Source organism: Plectropomus leopardus, chromosome 23 (genome assembly GCF_026936395.1).
Source record: "Plectropomus leopardus strain MGB_pleo_1.0 chromosome 23, ASM2693639v1, whole genome shotgun sequence".
In the NCBI taxonomy this organism is placed as follows: Eukaryota; Metazoa; Chordata; class Actinopteri; order Perciformes; family Serranidae; genus Plectropomus; species Plectropomus leopardus.
Window position 1 is genome coordinate 8,200,232 of NC_142198.1, and position 12,707 is coordinate 8,212,938.

At 42.0% G+C, this 12,707-nt stretch overlaps 1 protein-coding gene and 2 non-coding genes across 3 annotated transcripts in view; 2 read left to right on the top strand and 1 right to left on the bottom strand.

The window, feature by feature from the left end:
* The window catches only part of sema4f (sema domain, immunoglobulin domain (Ig), transmembrane domain (TM) and short cytoplasmic domain, (semaphorin) 4F), a 62,518-nt gene extending 56,780 nt beyond the window's left edge, over nucleotides 1-5,738 (bottom strand). Inside the window, 1 exon segment of the mRNA XM_042512779.2 lies at nucleotides 4,902-5,738. Coding sequence (XP_042368713.2) covers nucleotides 4,902-4,995 — 94 coding nt within the window. The 5' untranslated portion in view covers nucleotides 4,996-5,738.
* A 4,243-nt stretch (nucleotides 5,739-9,981) lies between these two features.
* trnaa-cgc (transfer RNA alanine (anticodon CGC)) lies at nucleotides 9,982-10,053 on the top strand. Its single transcript has one exon. It is a non-coding gene; the product is annotated as a tRNA-Ala (tRNA).
* Nucleotides 10,054-10,571: 518 nt separating this feature from the next.
* trnaa-cgc (transfer RNA alanine (anticodon CGC)) lies at nucleotides 10,572-10,643 on the top strand. Its single transcript has one exon. It is a non-coding gene; the product is annotated as a tRNA-Ala (tRNA).
* Nucleotides 10,644-12,707: the final 2,064 nt, after the last annotated feature.

A 12,707-nucleotide genomic window follows, 5' to 3' on the forward strand; every position in this document is an offset into this window, starting at 1 on the left:
CGATCAATTCTGGTCAATCAATTAGCAACTCGAACTCATAAAACTGCTGCTAAGGAAAAAAACAGAACTAATGAAGAGTTCCACCTGCGCTGCATTCACAGACTTGCAAAAAAATCTGAATTTAGAGAAGCAGGGATTACACACATTCATTTATTTGTGGTGGGCCCCTGCAACTAATTTCTCTAAATCATCCACAGGCAGATGTTTGGAGCTGGACTGTTAATTTGAAAGACTACTGGAGTATATATGTACTGTTCAGATATTCAAGGTGCACTTGCTGCACAGACAGTGCAGGAGAACGTTAGGGGCATTGAAAATGAAACTTAATCATTCATTCTGTTGGGTCTAAAATTTTTATTTTACTTACAAACATCTGCAAACAGCTCCTCTCATCCACTGATGTGATCTGCTCAGCTGTGACGTGAGTTACAGATCAATTATCCACCCTGTGGGTGAAAACAATGCGGAGGAGGAAAAAAAGACGGTATGGAAACTCCGACTGCTGCACTGCATTCAGGGATCGCTATATAAGGTCGGACTTCAGATAACATAATAGAAAAAAAATAACAACAGCTATTGCCACACATATGCTGTCATTCCACAAGAAACACTGAAAGAGGGGACAAAGAATGACAAAAGAGGGAGTACTGACATTACCAAGTTATGTTGGTAGTGGGCTACCTCATTTGAAACAAACACCACCTCCAGTAACTGAATGAAAAATGTATACATTTAATTAAATGAACAATGTAGCTTTTGTTTAGGCCGTCATCTGCTTATTAAAAAAAAATCACAAGTTGAAATGCTTCAGGGCTAAACAATTTCCAGAGGGAAGCCCTGAAATCTATTCTTTTCTGAATTCTGACTCATTTTTTGCCCATCACAGCTTTTTGAAAGATCCAAAGCCCTCAAGTGATTCAGCACTCTTCTGTTTCACCTCAAAACAAGAGGTACAACCAGTAGATGAGCAGCTGAAAAAAATCATGTGAACTGCAGAATTCATCTTAGCTTGACGGCCAAAAAGAGGCGGATGCTTCCCTGTTTGCCAAATAATTTAGTGTGAAGCAACAGTTTGGCAAGCAAAATTCACAGGAAGCACAGAACAGCCGTGACAAGCCACACAGAGCCCCTGGCCCCACCCACCATGCAACAGTAGTGAAATCAAGTCGATAACTGTATTTCCAGCCTGCTTTGATTAGTCTTTGTTATATGGGACTCCCATACACCCACACATAGTTCACCAGCAGCCAAGAGCAAATGTTGGCACAAAAACAGAAAATTACAATAGAGTAATACGTCTTCTATCACAGAGAGCTACTGGAGTGACAAATGTTTGAATAGAGATTTTGTTAAGCTCCTGTTGACTACAAACAAAGGGAAAGTATAGTTTTGGTGAGCAGGCAGGCAAACTGCAGGTGGTACAGTGGATGGACACTGGGTGGCCTGCTAATGCGTATATACCTGCGTTGTTTCCCACTAACCAAGCTAATCAAATAAGACAAACCCCATCACTCCTTCACAGTAAATGGACCCTGATCCATGCAGTGGGTGCGCCGCTGGGAGCCAGGCCCTCCCTTGTGTGCCGACACCCTAATGAGTTTCATGTGAGGAGCATTAAAGCGGCTGCTAGACCAGTGAAACTGACTGGAGCTGGCAGTAGGGCGTTCTCTGATCCAGTCACAACATACATGTAATGCAAAGCCAGATGAAGTTTAGTATTCAAAAGTAGTGCTATTTAATTATTATTCCCATTTCTGTGATTATCACAGAAAATATATTAGCATCATTATTCTATAACTATACATCAAGGTTTTCTTGACTAAAATTTTACAATAAAACGCACACTTTATGAATATGTTTCGCTATTGCTGAGCCACATGCAAAAACACAATTCTGATTAACTTAATAGGTTTGTTTGGGATTTCTTCAAACTAAAATCCCACACTCTGATGGTAACTTCATTATGCAGCGGGTAATTTCAGCCTAGCAGTTTTATGACTTCTCCCAAAACACTTAACCAGAGAGTTGGAACAATTCCACATCAGCCTAATTAGCCACCCAACCATTAAATATTGCATCTAACAAGCACGACAAATACAAATGTATCATAACAGCAATGAGGCAGTGAGAAATAAACATGTTTGTGATGCAAGGCATAAACTGTTTTGTAGTGCTTTTACTGGTTTAGATCACCTTGTTCTATGTTTAGGAGGGCGCAACAGCTTCGCAGAAACACTGATTTGTGAGGTGAAACTGATTTATTCCGTGTTTTTACTGGTTGCAATTAGCAGGTCTGTTATTTTGAAAAGACACCTCTGCAGACAATTCAGCTCCCTCTAAAAACAAACTCCTAACAAACTCCTAAACAACTGGATCTTATGTTATCAGAAAATATGTGAGCTCACATTTGCAGGTGAAACACTAATTTGAAATGTGAAACTGTATTATTCACTTTTTTCCTTGGTTTAAGGAAATTGGTTTAAAAAAACAAAACAAAAAAAAACACAGAAGGAATTCTAACCAGAGGTTTCAGCTAGTTTGAGTCGTTACTGCCAGATGCCACACAAAAAAAAGAGTATCTTCAAACAAGACTTTGTTAACTTTGATTCAAAGTTAAGCCTTAAGGATGATGCCAGATGAAGACCCACATCTATTTCAAAATACAGCTGAGGCTGGCAGGAAATTCAGTATTAAGTTTACCACCAAACTCTGCAGGATACACCCCCTAGTGACCACATGTCAGACAGTATCTACGTTATGTGCTTTTACATGTTTTTACCAGAACTGCTTCTGAAGCCAGAGTGCTCTCTCTTCAACACTCAGCTCTGCAGGTTGTCGCTTAGATATCATAGTACACGCAAACCAAGCTTAACACACACAGACAAACACACACACCACCTGACCCGTTGCTCACAACAACACTGTCTTACATAAGAGTTTCTCTTTAGATATAACAACACATGTGCAAATACACAAGCATGCACACATGTGAACACACACCCTGTTGAGGATGGCAACCACAAATTTCATCTGTGACAATCAAATGTTCTGACTTGGATCAAGATAACAGGCATGCGTATTTGCACTTAGCAGGGAAGCTCTGAGGTGTCTGATGTAACTGTAGCAAAAAAAACAGAAAGACAGCGATGCAACAAGAAATACAAATTGTTGACGTATTTCTTAATGTGCAATTGTTTTGTACAAATAAAAAGACTTCTCTGTGGGGAGTCATATCCAAAACTCTTCCTCCCTGTGTCTCTCTCATTGCTGTTTGCTGGAGCTCGTTCCAACTGTATTTGTTGTGGGGCCAGCGTGCCACAGGCCACAGTTGCATAATGACACACAGAGACAGGGAGCTAACTTAACAGACACTGCATTCATTCAGCAAATGAGCCTGAATCAACAGCCAGCAGCGGCTGTCTGAAGTAAGAATTTAGCTGAGCCTCAATCACAGGTTGGAAAAAACAAAGGGGTTCAAGTACAATAAGCTCTGGTGCAGAGCACACCTGCGGAGCAAATTAATACAGTCAGGTGACTGGAGTACAGGCTAATGGTCAATGGACACAGTGACGCAGCCTCTAAATCTTTTCCTCCTCACTGCATCAGGGTGTAAACACCATCACATGGTAGGGAGGGGACGAAGGCAGGGCAAATAATCAGGCACAGAATATTAAAGGAGGAATACAAGAGCACTAACATACAGCAGGATAGTTATTGCTCTGCAAACAAAGAGAAAACATTCGAAATGTGGACAAATGGAGATATACACACACCCACACAGACTGCAATCCAATCCCTAAAAGGTCACAAAATGACTCTGTCGGACTGCTGCCCCATAAGTTTCTTATTATTTTGTTGTGATGGATGTCTCCTCTCATTTTTCTGCTTTTCATCCGAACTGTCAGTCAGTTTCCAGAAAACAGGAAGGCTGGAGAGTGCTGACCCTGACACAAAGACTGAGCTTGTTAGAGAGCTGGGCTTGTTTTTTTATTCACTCTCTGACTTACAGTCATCTGAATCTATGTCTGCTTCTCTCTCATTCTTCAGTATTGTGTGTATGCAATTCTCACAACCACTTTGGCACTGTCAAAGTGCTGTTTTGAGGTCCTTTTCGAGACCAACGGTCAAGCTCCGACAACCACTCTGCTGAAGTGTCCCTGAGCAAGATGCTGAATCACCGCCAGCTTCCACTGATCCTGACCCCTGCCATCTCTGTAAGAGGCCAAATGAAAAGACAAATTCCCAATCCCTCCAGCAGGGAAGCGCATTTGACTGAACTGTCCCTTTAAGTTTGAAAGCTGCTACGTGTCTGGATGAGCGAGCAGCCCAGCGTTTCTGCCCAGTCTGTGCACTTGTTGGCGTTCAGCAGAACATGTCTGGCACCTGCTTGCTTCGCCAGCATCACCATTTATCAAGCCACAATAAAGGCTGAAGGCAGCCCCTTGGCACTGTGCCCCGGGTGCGTAAAACAGCAGCGCAAAGCAGAGGTTGACATAAATGCAGGTTTAAGTTAGGGTTAAATCATATTTTGTGACAAACAATGCCAAAGCTGATCACACATCATTTTGGGGGAACTCTTTGGGCTGTGCATATGGTTAGATGACATGAAGCAACGTTGTAAAATATGCTGAAGTTGCAGATGATGCACCAGCCTCATGCATGTTATTGTTTTGATACCTGTTATAATCATCATCATTATGCTGTTGTGATGAAACCACCTGAACATCTTTTCAATGGCAAATAGATATCAACACACTAACAATTTCATAATCCGGCCCACCAAAGTGGAGACAGTCCTCCCAAAGAAAAATCTGCTTTTTAAATGATTACTTCAGCTTTGATCATCACAAATATTGCCCTCGTGAATGTTTGTTTTCCTCCTCCTTGGCGGTTGCACTCACCTCTCAGCCCGCCCAGGGTCGCTGCCCAGGAGGATCCAGAGAGCAGAAACAGCACCGGGAGCAGGATCAACATCACACCGCCAGGACTCATCATGATTAGGCTGTTGTCCTGGTCCAGGACAGAGGTGGAGGTCCGTCCGATCTGATTTCAAAACCAAAGTCCCGGACTCGTGGTTTCAGCTGTGATGCATCCTGATCCTGGTCCGGGCTTCGCAGGTTTTTCTGAGTTCAAAAAAGGTGCAGAGCTCGGTCCACGGCAACGTTAAATAAGTTGACGGGATATTTCTCAACAAAATAAATGCTTCCTGAAATATTTATTTTGCTTTTCTGCGAAAGGTTACTGCTTTTCCTTAGCTAAAATCTGCACAAAGCGCGCAGAAGTGCATGCATCCGCTGAGCGCAATGTGAGGCTTGTATTATCTACTAAAGAAAAGCGACATGCTGAGAAACACAGGGCACATTATTGTAGTTATATTTTTGGTGTATTCCAGTCACAAACTGTGTGTCAAAGTAATCCAAAGTAGCGTCCTCTCGTGCAGAAATAATGTCCAGTGTCCTGGGTTGTAATAAGCTGCAGCCTCGCGCTTATCCCCGCTCTGTGCCCCGGTGTCGCCGAGCTTGTCCCGCTGGTAGAGAAAAAAAAACACCGTTCGTCTCAAATTTAAAATTATTTGCGTAAATTAAAGCAAGAAAATCACGTTAACGTCCGCGAAGTGAAACCAAATTCCGAGCGCGCGCTGTGTCGCTGGAGCTCGAGCGCTGGCACGGTGCAAAGTGGTATGAAAGCGAGTGACCGGCTCGAGGATGTACTGCGAGAAGGCTCGAGCGCTGACTGAGGAGAGCCAGCCGTCTCGCGCCCCGCCCTCCGGAAAAGGCAGCGCGAGTGTACACAACAGGTAAGAGGATGATGTCACGGCAGGTGCAGACTGAATCTTTCCTCAGAAACGCTGCAAGTGACTGATAATAAACTTTTAAATAAAGTCAAGTTGTTTTTGTGAGGTTCTTTGGAACTACGGATTCATTTCACGTGCGGAAATGACAGGCAGCGGGGTCAGAGAGTAATAATAGGTCTCACTGTGATCACTGGACTATTATCCTATTATGGTACAGTCTGGCTTTTCATATAATGACATAAAAGCATGTAGTGGTTACAGTGAAACCTGTCATTGCTGTTGTCCTAAAACCTGGAGGATGCATGCAACGTTTTGAAATCAAACTGAGATTTGGCTTTTTAAAGTGTTAAAATTAGCCAGGCTGAAGACAAACAGGTATTTTTCCCAAATTGGTTTTTAACTTTTTAAACATATGGATACATTTTCCCAGTCTTTAGAGAAATACTGCAATATGTATCTTACTGACTGTATTATAATATGTATCGTAAGTTTGTGTTAAAAATGCCTTTGGTCAAAATATTATCATTTTTTTTTTTAGAACCCTCTAGTGTCTGTATCAGCATCCATATCAGTATAGGTGTAGATTTTGAGGAAAAGTAGGGGACACGCCCCCCTCAATATTTAGGATGTGCATTTGTCCACTCAAATACCAACATGAAAGAAGAAGACTTTTATTTTGACTAAATTAAAGACATTTCCAGCATTAATTGGGGCAAAAAGGTAAAATTGATGAAAAAAAAATTACCAAAATGAAGGAAATAATTGTTTGAAAAATTCCCCACCCATGTTTCATATGTTTGCACCCCCTATGTTGAAAAAAAAACCCACACCCTGCGGTATTGGCCTCAAAAATTCGTTATTGGTCACGCTATATAATATAACAGGAGCTATTTGAATTATCCCCTTAGTATTGAATAGGATCAGCCGCTGTGTCTGATCCAATGCTTTACTCGGGATTTCCCCAGACTGAACTAGATGACCCTTCATACAGTATATAACTATTGCTGAAATACTGGAACTCCACATGAGGGGGGTAACAGTGTAAAAATCTAATTATTACTGAATATTTCTGTTAGCTCTTTTTTCTACCAGACATTACATGTTTTTTGGGGTTTTTTTTAGGTTTTTGACATTATTCATATATACTCACTCAAAATATCAATTTACAAAAGGTACATATGTCAAGGCATGTTCTCTATGCTCCTTGTAACTCTGCTCCTGTGGTCTAGTTTCCTTAATCCACCTGTCAGTCATCTGACATCATGCGTGGGCGGAGCTTCTAAAGTAAAGATGATTAAACAGTAGATGTGAGGTCAATGGTCTGCAGGCCTTAACCACACTAATAATCCACAGGCAGATTGTTTTCTGCCATGTGTTATTAATTTATCTTGACATTTGCTCCTTAAGCACTTCAAATATAAACCTCAGTGTGATTTGAGGTACTGATGACACACAGTTATTCGAAAAACAAAACATTGCAATCTTTAGAAACCGCTCACGCCTGTGTTGTGATTCTTACATTTCTGGATTAACTGCTGCAATACTGAAAGCTCTCTCTTTCCCGCTCAATCTCTCTGTCTCGCTCTAAGGAGGAGAGCAGAACGGCTGGCAGTGCTGACCGGCCAATTTCACGGGGCGGGGGTGCAGACATGTACCCCGACTTCGGGACAAAAGGGAGGGGTCATAGAGGAGCGTGGATTAAAGGATTTGGTATACGAGGAGGGGGGAAGGAGGGGGACAGGGGTCAGAGGTAAGAGAGCGATGATAAAGAAAAGCCAAACGGAGCTAAGAAGTGAACGGCGCCGTCGCTAATCGAGCCTGATTAAGCTCACACTGTGCGTGTCTCATCTTTATGCGGCCAATGACTTTTGAATGACCAAACATCATTCAGAATCACAATGAATGTCTTCATCAGTGGCATGTGTGGCGGCCGTTGGAGATGAGGGCGCTGGGGAAAACGCCACAGTGCCTTCACCCGTGACTTTTGGGTGGCTAGTATATTCATCAATGTCAGTATGGAGGTCCAGATCTGACTCAGCTACTGTTTAGTGCAGTGGTTCCCAACTGGTGGGTCACGGTTGAAAAGCGGCTCGCAGGTCCAATCGGAATCGACCAAAAGTGGCATGTGAATGTGTATTTTAAAATACAGTTAATATTTGACACATAGATTTTATTTTGACGTGCCGTTTCTGTTTGTTCATTCTAAGCAAATGTGTTGTTTTCGTTTTGTGAAATAAAATTGAAAGTGTTGCATTTTATCTAATGTGTGGACCTTGAATTAATAATAATTGAGGAATCTGAACCCTGCAGCAGGACTAGTCGGGAAATGAACTAACTGCAGTTCCTCGAGGACAAAGCAAAAAAGGAGGGTGTTGACATTCTGATTCAGAATCTAAATTTCTTTAAGCTGAACTGAAGCTTAACTGCTGCCCCCTGCTGGACAGGTGAAGCAAGTGCTAAGAAAAGACACAACATATGAAATGGTCTGACGAGCAGAAACAAAGCAATATGCACAGACACACTCAGATTGATAGAAGTCTTCAGACGACTCCACACACACTGGCTCAAACTGAAACACAATTTGCATAACTTGGGCATAAATTAACGAGAAGCACCAACCACAGAGGAGTATGGCCTTAAAGGGATTGCCACGGCTGCTTATCTGTCACCGCACATTAATATTCAGACCCTGATGTAAGGAGGCTGCAATCCGTGACCCTGCACTCCTTCTGTTAATCTGGGTGCATGCCTGTCAATGCATTGTCACAAGTCTGTAAATGTGTCTTTTGAAAAAAAAATGCACAGCTTGTGTGTGCATGCTTTCATGCATGCTTGCACATATTTTTTGTGAGCAAATGCACGTGCATGTCAGCGAAGGCCAGACACTGGGTTAGGCCAAAGGTTTTTATATGTGTGTGTGACTAATGGTTGGGGATCTCTGGTTGAAATGGGTGAAGACGATGATGGAAAAAAAAAGAAAATCTGACAGAGGAAAGAGATGGAGAGAGACAGACGAGCCACCACCTCCAGCAAATGTAATTATATGGCTCAGAATCACTGAGCAGCTGGTCCTTGATCAGCTTTAGGCCAGGCGTGCACACACACACACAAATATGTGACATTGACCTTGTCCATTGACATCAGGGTAGGCAGGGGAACAGTTCTTTTTCTTAAACAGATGAAAATATTATTAGCATTAAATCTAGCAAATTTGTGACTGATCTATTAATTTGGATAAGTAATGCATGAAGTCACGGCTAATTTTGTTCTCTCACTTATTCAGTAGCAGCCTGTGTAAGTGTGTGTGTGTGTGTGTGTGTGTGTGTGTGTGTGTCTGAGAAAGAGGAGTAGGGGGGTCATGAAAGGCAGGGGACTTCTGCCCTGAGGAGCAGAGGGGCCACATGCACTCACACTCACACACAAAACACTCATTTAGTTAACAGCTTTCATTTCTCTAATTAAACTGCAGATATAGTGCGCCCTGATTTTCCCTATCTCCCCCTCCCTGGACCCTCTAACCTCTCTTGTCCCCACGACTCTGTTTCCCTTTCCATTTTCCACCTCTCCTGCTGCATCTGCACAAATTTCCCCTCCATCCCTCTGAATAAATGTGTCAATCAATCTGTCAATCTAAACCGTAGAGCAGAAATCCTGTACAGAATGTGAGCATTTCACCCGCATTGACTAAAACAGATTACAAGACGCAGGTCAATCCCCACCCTGTGCTGTTCACTGCTCTGTGTTTGCATCGCGGCTGGCTGGTCGCCAACTGATTTACCCCCCATCCCTTACCTCTGCTGAGGAGGAAATGGAAGAAACCGCCCAAAACCTTTTCCTCTAATCCCCCACACAATGGATTCTGCTGTTTTATTGAGGGTGGACACGGAGGGGCATTCAGGCAGTGGGCCTGAACTGTTGTGCTGAGCCCAGGTAAACCTGGAGATTTGGATCAACGCTCAAGTTGAAGCGTTCGATTGGGTTTATTCCACCCAAATGAGTCATGAATGAGGGTATTTCTTCTCCAGGTTACATAAGACATACAGAAGTTTTAACCGGTCACTAAAAGGTTAATAAAGTTATTGATTTCACAAAAGTACGATAAGCTGAATCACTGAATCCATCATAACCATATATGTAAAACCAATAAATGGATTTAAGACCCAGTATAATTCCATGAATTTCAGCAGGGGGATGTAGCTCAGTGGTAGAGCGCATGCTTCGCATGTATGAGGTCCTGGGATCAATCCCCAGCATCTCCACTTCTTATCTTCAGAGGAACTCCAACAATCGATGGTTTGGATGCTATTACTAAAACACAGTAAGCGCAAGGTAGACGATCAAGACATAGCTAAAGTAAGAAGCTCCTGATGCTAAGATAGGAAAAAGTTGAATCCATGGTGCTTTCTGGTTATAATACCCTTCAATAGGTCAATCTTTCTTCCAACTGCTCTTTTCTTTTACCACATACACAGTGGAATCATGAATATATACATATAGCAGGTCTAAACAATGTTTTTTTACTTGCCAGTCAGAAATGCCCAAAGTCAATTTTTACGACCCTGTTTTATCCACCTTGCTCTCAAACAGAGAGGGCACAGATTGTTGCATAAAAACTCACCAAAATGTGGGAAATTTAATGTTTAATGCTCAAAATTTTCTGGTCTGGTTTGAGGCTTCCCAAACTCTTTCTCTACCCCCAGTGCAGAAACTAAACCTATTCCCTTGAATCAATCCATCCATGCAAACATCTTTGACCACTGAGACATTTTGCATTCAGGGGGATGTAGCTCAGTGGTAGAGCGCATGCTTCGCATGTATGAGGTCCTGGGTTCAATCCCCAGCATCTCCATTTCTGTTACAGCATAACTAAAGCAGGAATCATAACAGGGTTACAGGGTTACCTTCAGGCTACAATAAAAGCCTGTAAGGGTGTTTAAGGTAAATGCATTCATCACAGGAACAATCATGCATTCTCTCTAAGTGAAATGGCCTTCATCAGTTTGTCGTCCTCCAACCGAATATCGTTCATTCAATAGATAAACTGTGGCATTATGAGTACAGTGATATGAGAGTTTGGTGCAGTCATTTTATCTCAGACTTAGCTCATCATCTCTGTCCTCCTTTCTCCCTCTTCTTTAGGTCCTTGCTGGTCATTTTCTTATGAAAATAGCAAATAGCGGGCAGGATGAAATGAAAAGAGAGAGTGTCTTTGGTTCTCATAAGAAAAAAAAAAGTTAAGAACGGAGTGACTAAAGTCAGTAATTGTGGTAATATTTTTAAAGGAATCAGTTTTGCTGGGCATCGATTCCTCCACATTAAGACCTGTAAGAATATGACATAATTTCTGTTTTTCTACCTACATATAGAGGGGACTAATCTAAGACACGCAGTGATTGTTCACTTCATTTTGACTTTAATGCTCATGAATCCTTCCTGGCTTTACTACATGCATGTCACATGCATGTCACATGGGATGTAATATAATTGGAAGCAACCAAAGAATTCTTCCTACCTACCCTCTGGTGTTTTTAAATCCATGGGTAAAAATGCAGCCCGCATTTACAAGTTGCATTAATCTGTCAACCTGTTCCTTCACTTTCTCCAACGTGACATGACCACAACATGACTGACGCTTCCAAGAAACATGGATTCATGCTGAGAGGCTTCTCCTGTGGCTACAGCTGCACCTGCTGAGGTGTTACAACACAATGCTTGGCAGAGGAAGCTGTCTGGTATTATCACATACAGTACGTTGTGCATGTTTTCAGTGTAAATTAAAGTGTTTGAATACATCACACATTAGCATGTTTGCAGGCCCTTCTTTCATGTAGTCACACAGGAGAACTGTGTGTGCTATTCATGCCCGTACTGTGAATTAAAGATGCTCAAACAATGCGAAGCAATCAATTATTTACATGTCAGACACACAAACACAATCTAGACAGCAAACACATACATGAATGCACAAAAACTCACACACCATATCTTATTAAAAAGCCCAGTCTAATTAAAGAGATCGTTGCAGCTATGATTAGCCTGTACGTCTGTGGTGCAGCCATTCTTCAGTCTGAGCTGAAATTTAATCATTAGCCTCATCCTTCAAAGAACCAAGAAGTGCTTTGTGAAACACAAATGCTGCTATTCAATAAAAGCTGGTCACTTTAATTGAATACTAAATGTAATCATCTAATGAACTGACTCCCAACCTTGATTCCCAATCTTGTTCCCATGAGGTACTGCAGTAATGGCCAGGAGGTGCATGGGAATATTGTGAAGTAGCTTGAGAAATAAAAAAAAAAGACACGAAATTAAGTCCATTTTAAATAACACCTGAACAGCTACTCTATGTAAGTGAGCACAAAAGTAATCTTTGAGTTTAAAATCTATTCAGATGAGCCCATTTGCAACATGACAGGTGCCCTACCTGTCATGTTGCAAATGGGGTGGTGCTTGAATTCGTCAGACAGTGCTGTTGAAGTATGTCTGATGAAAAAAAAAATGCAAACAACTTATTTAATGCATGCTGATGTGCTGAGTTCATCCACTCTCATTTTCATATGTAGTCTTGCAGCAGACACACCCACAAACTCAACAACTACATGCTCATCCATCCTGTTGTGACTATGATGAAATGTTAATATAATTACCCACTATCTCCTTATGGCAAATAAAGGTTAAATGTAATTACCCAGCATTGCTATAACCCAATTCTTGTGTGGCATTCTGGTAGATTGATACCACGGCAGATGGTGCTATCAATTATTGAGCCTGTGAAGACGACGCTGCCCTCAATCAGATTAAGTAGATTATGCCAACATCAACTCCCTTATGATCCGGACTCAGTTTCTTAGATCAACATACAACATCATGATGCACACCCCCCAACACCGCCTGCTTAACCCTCTTTTAAACA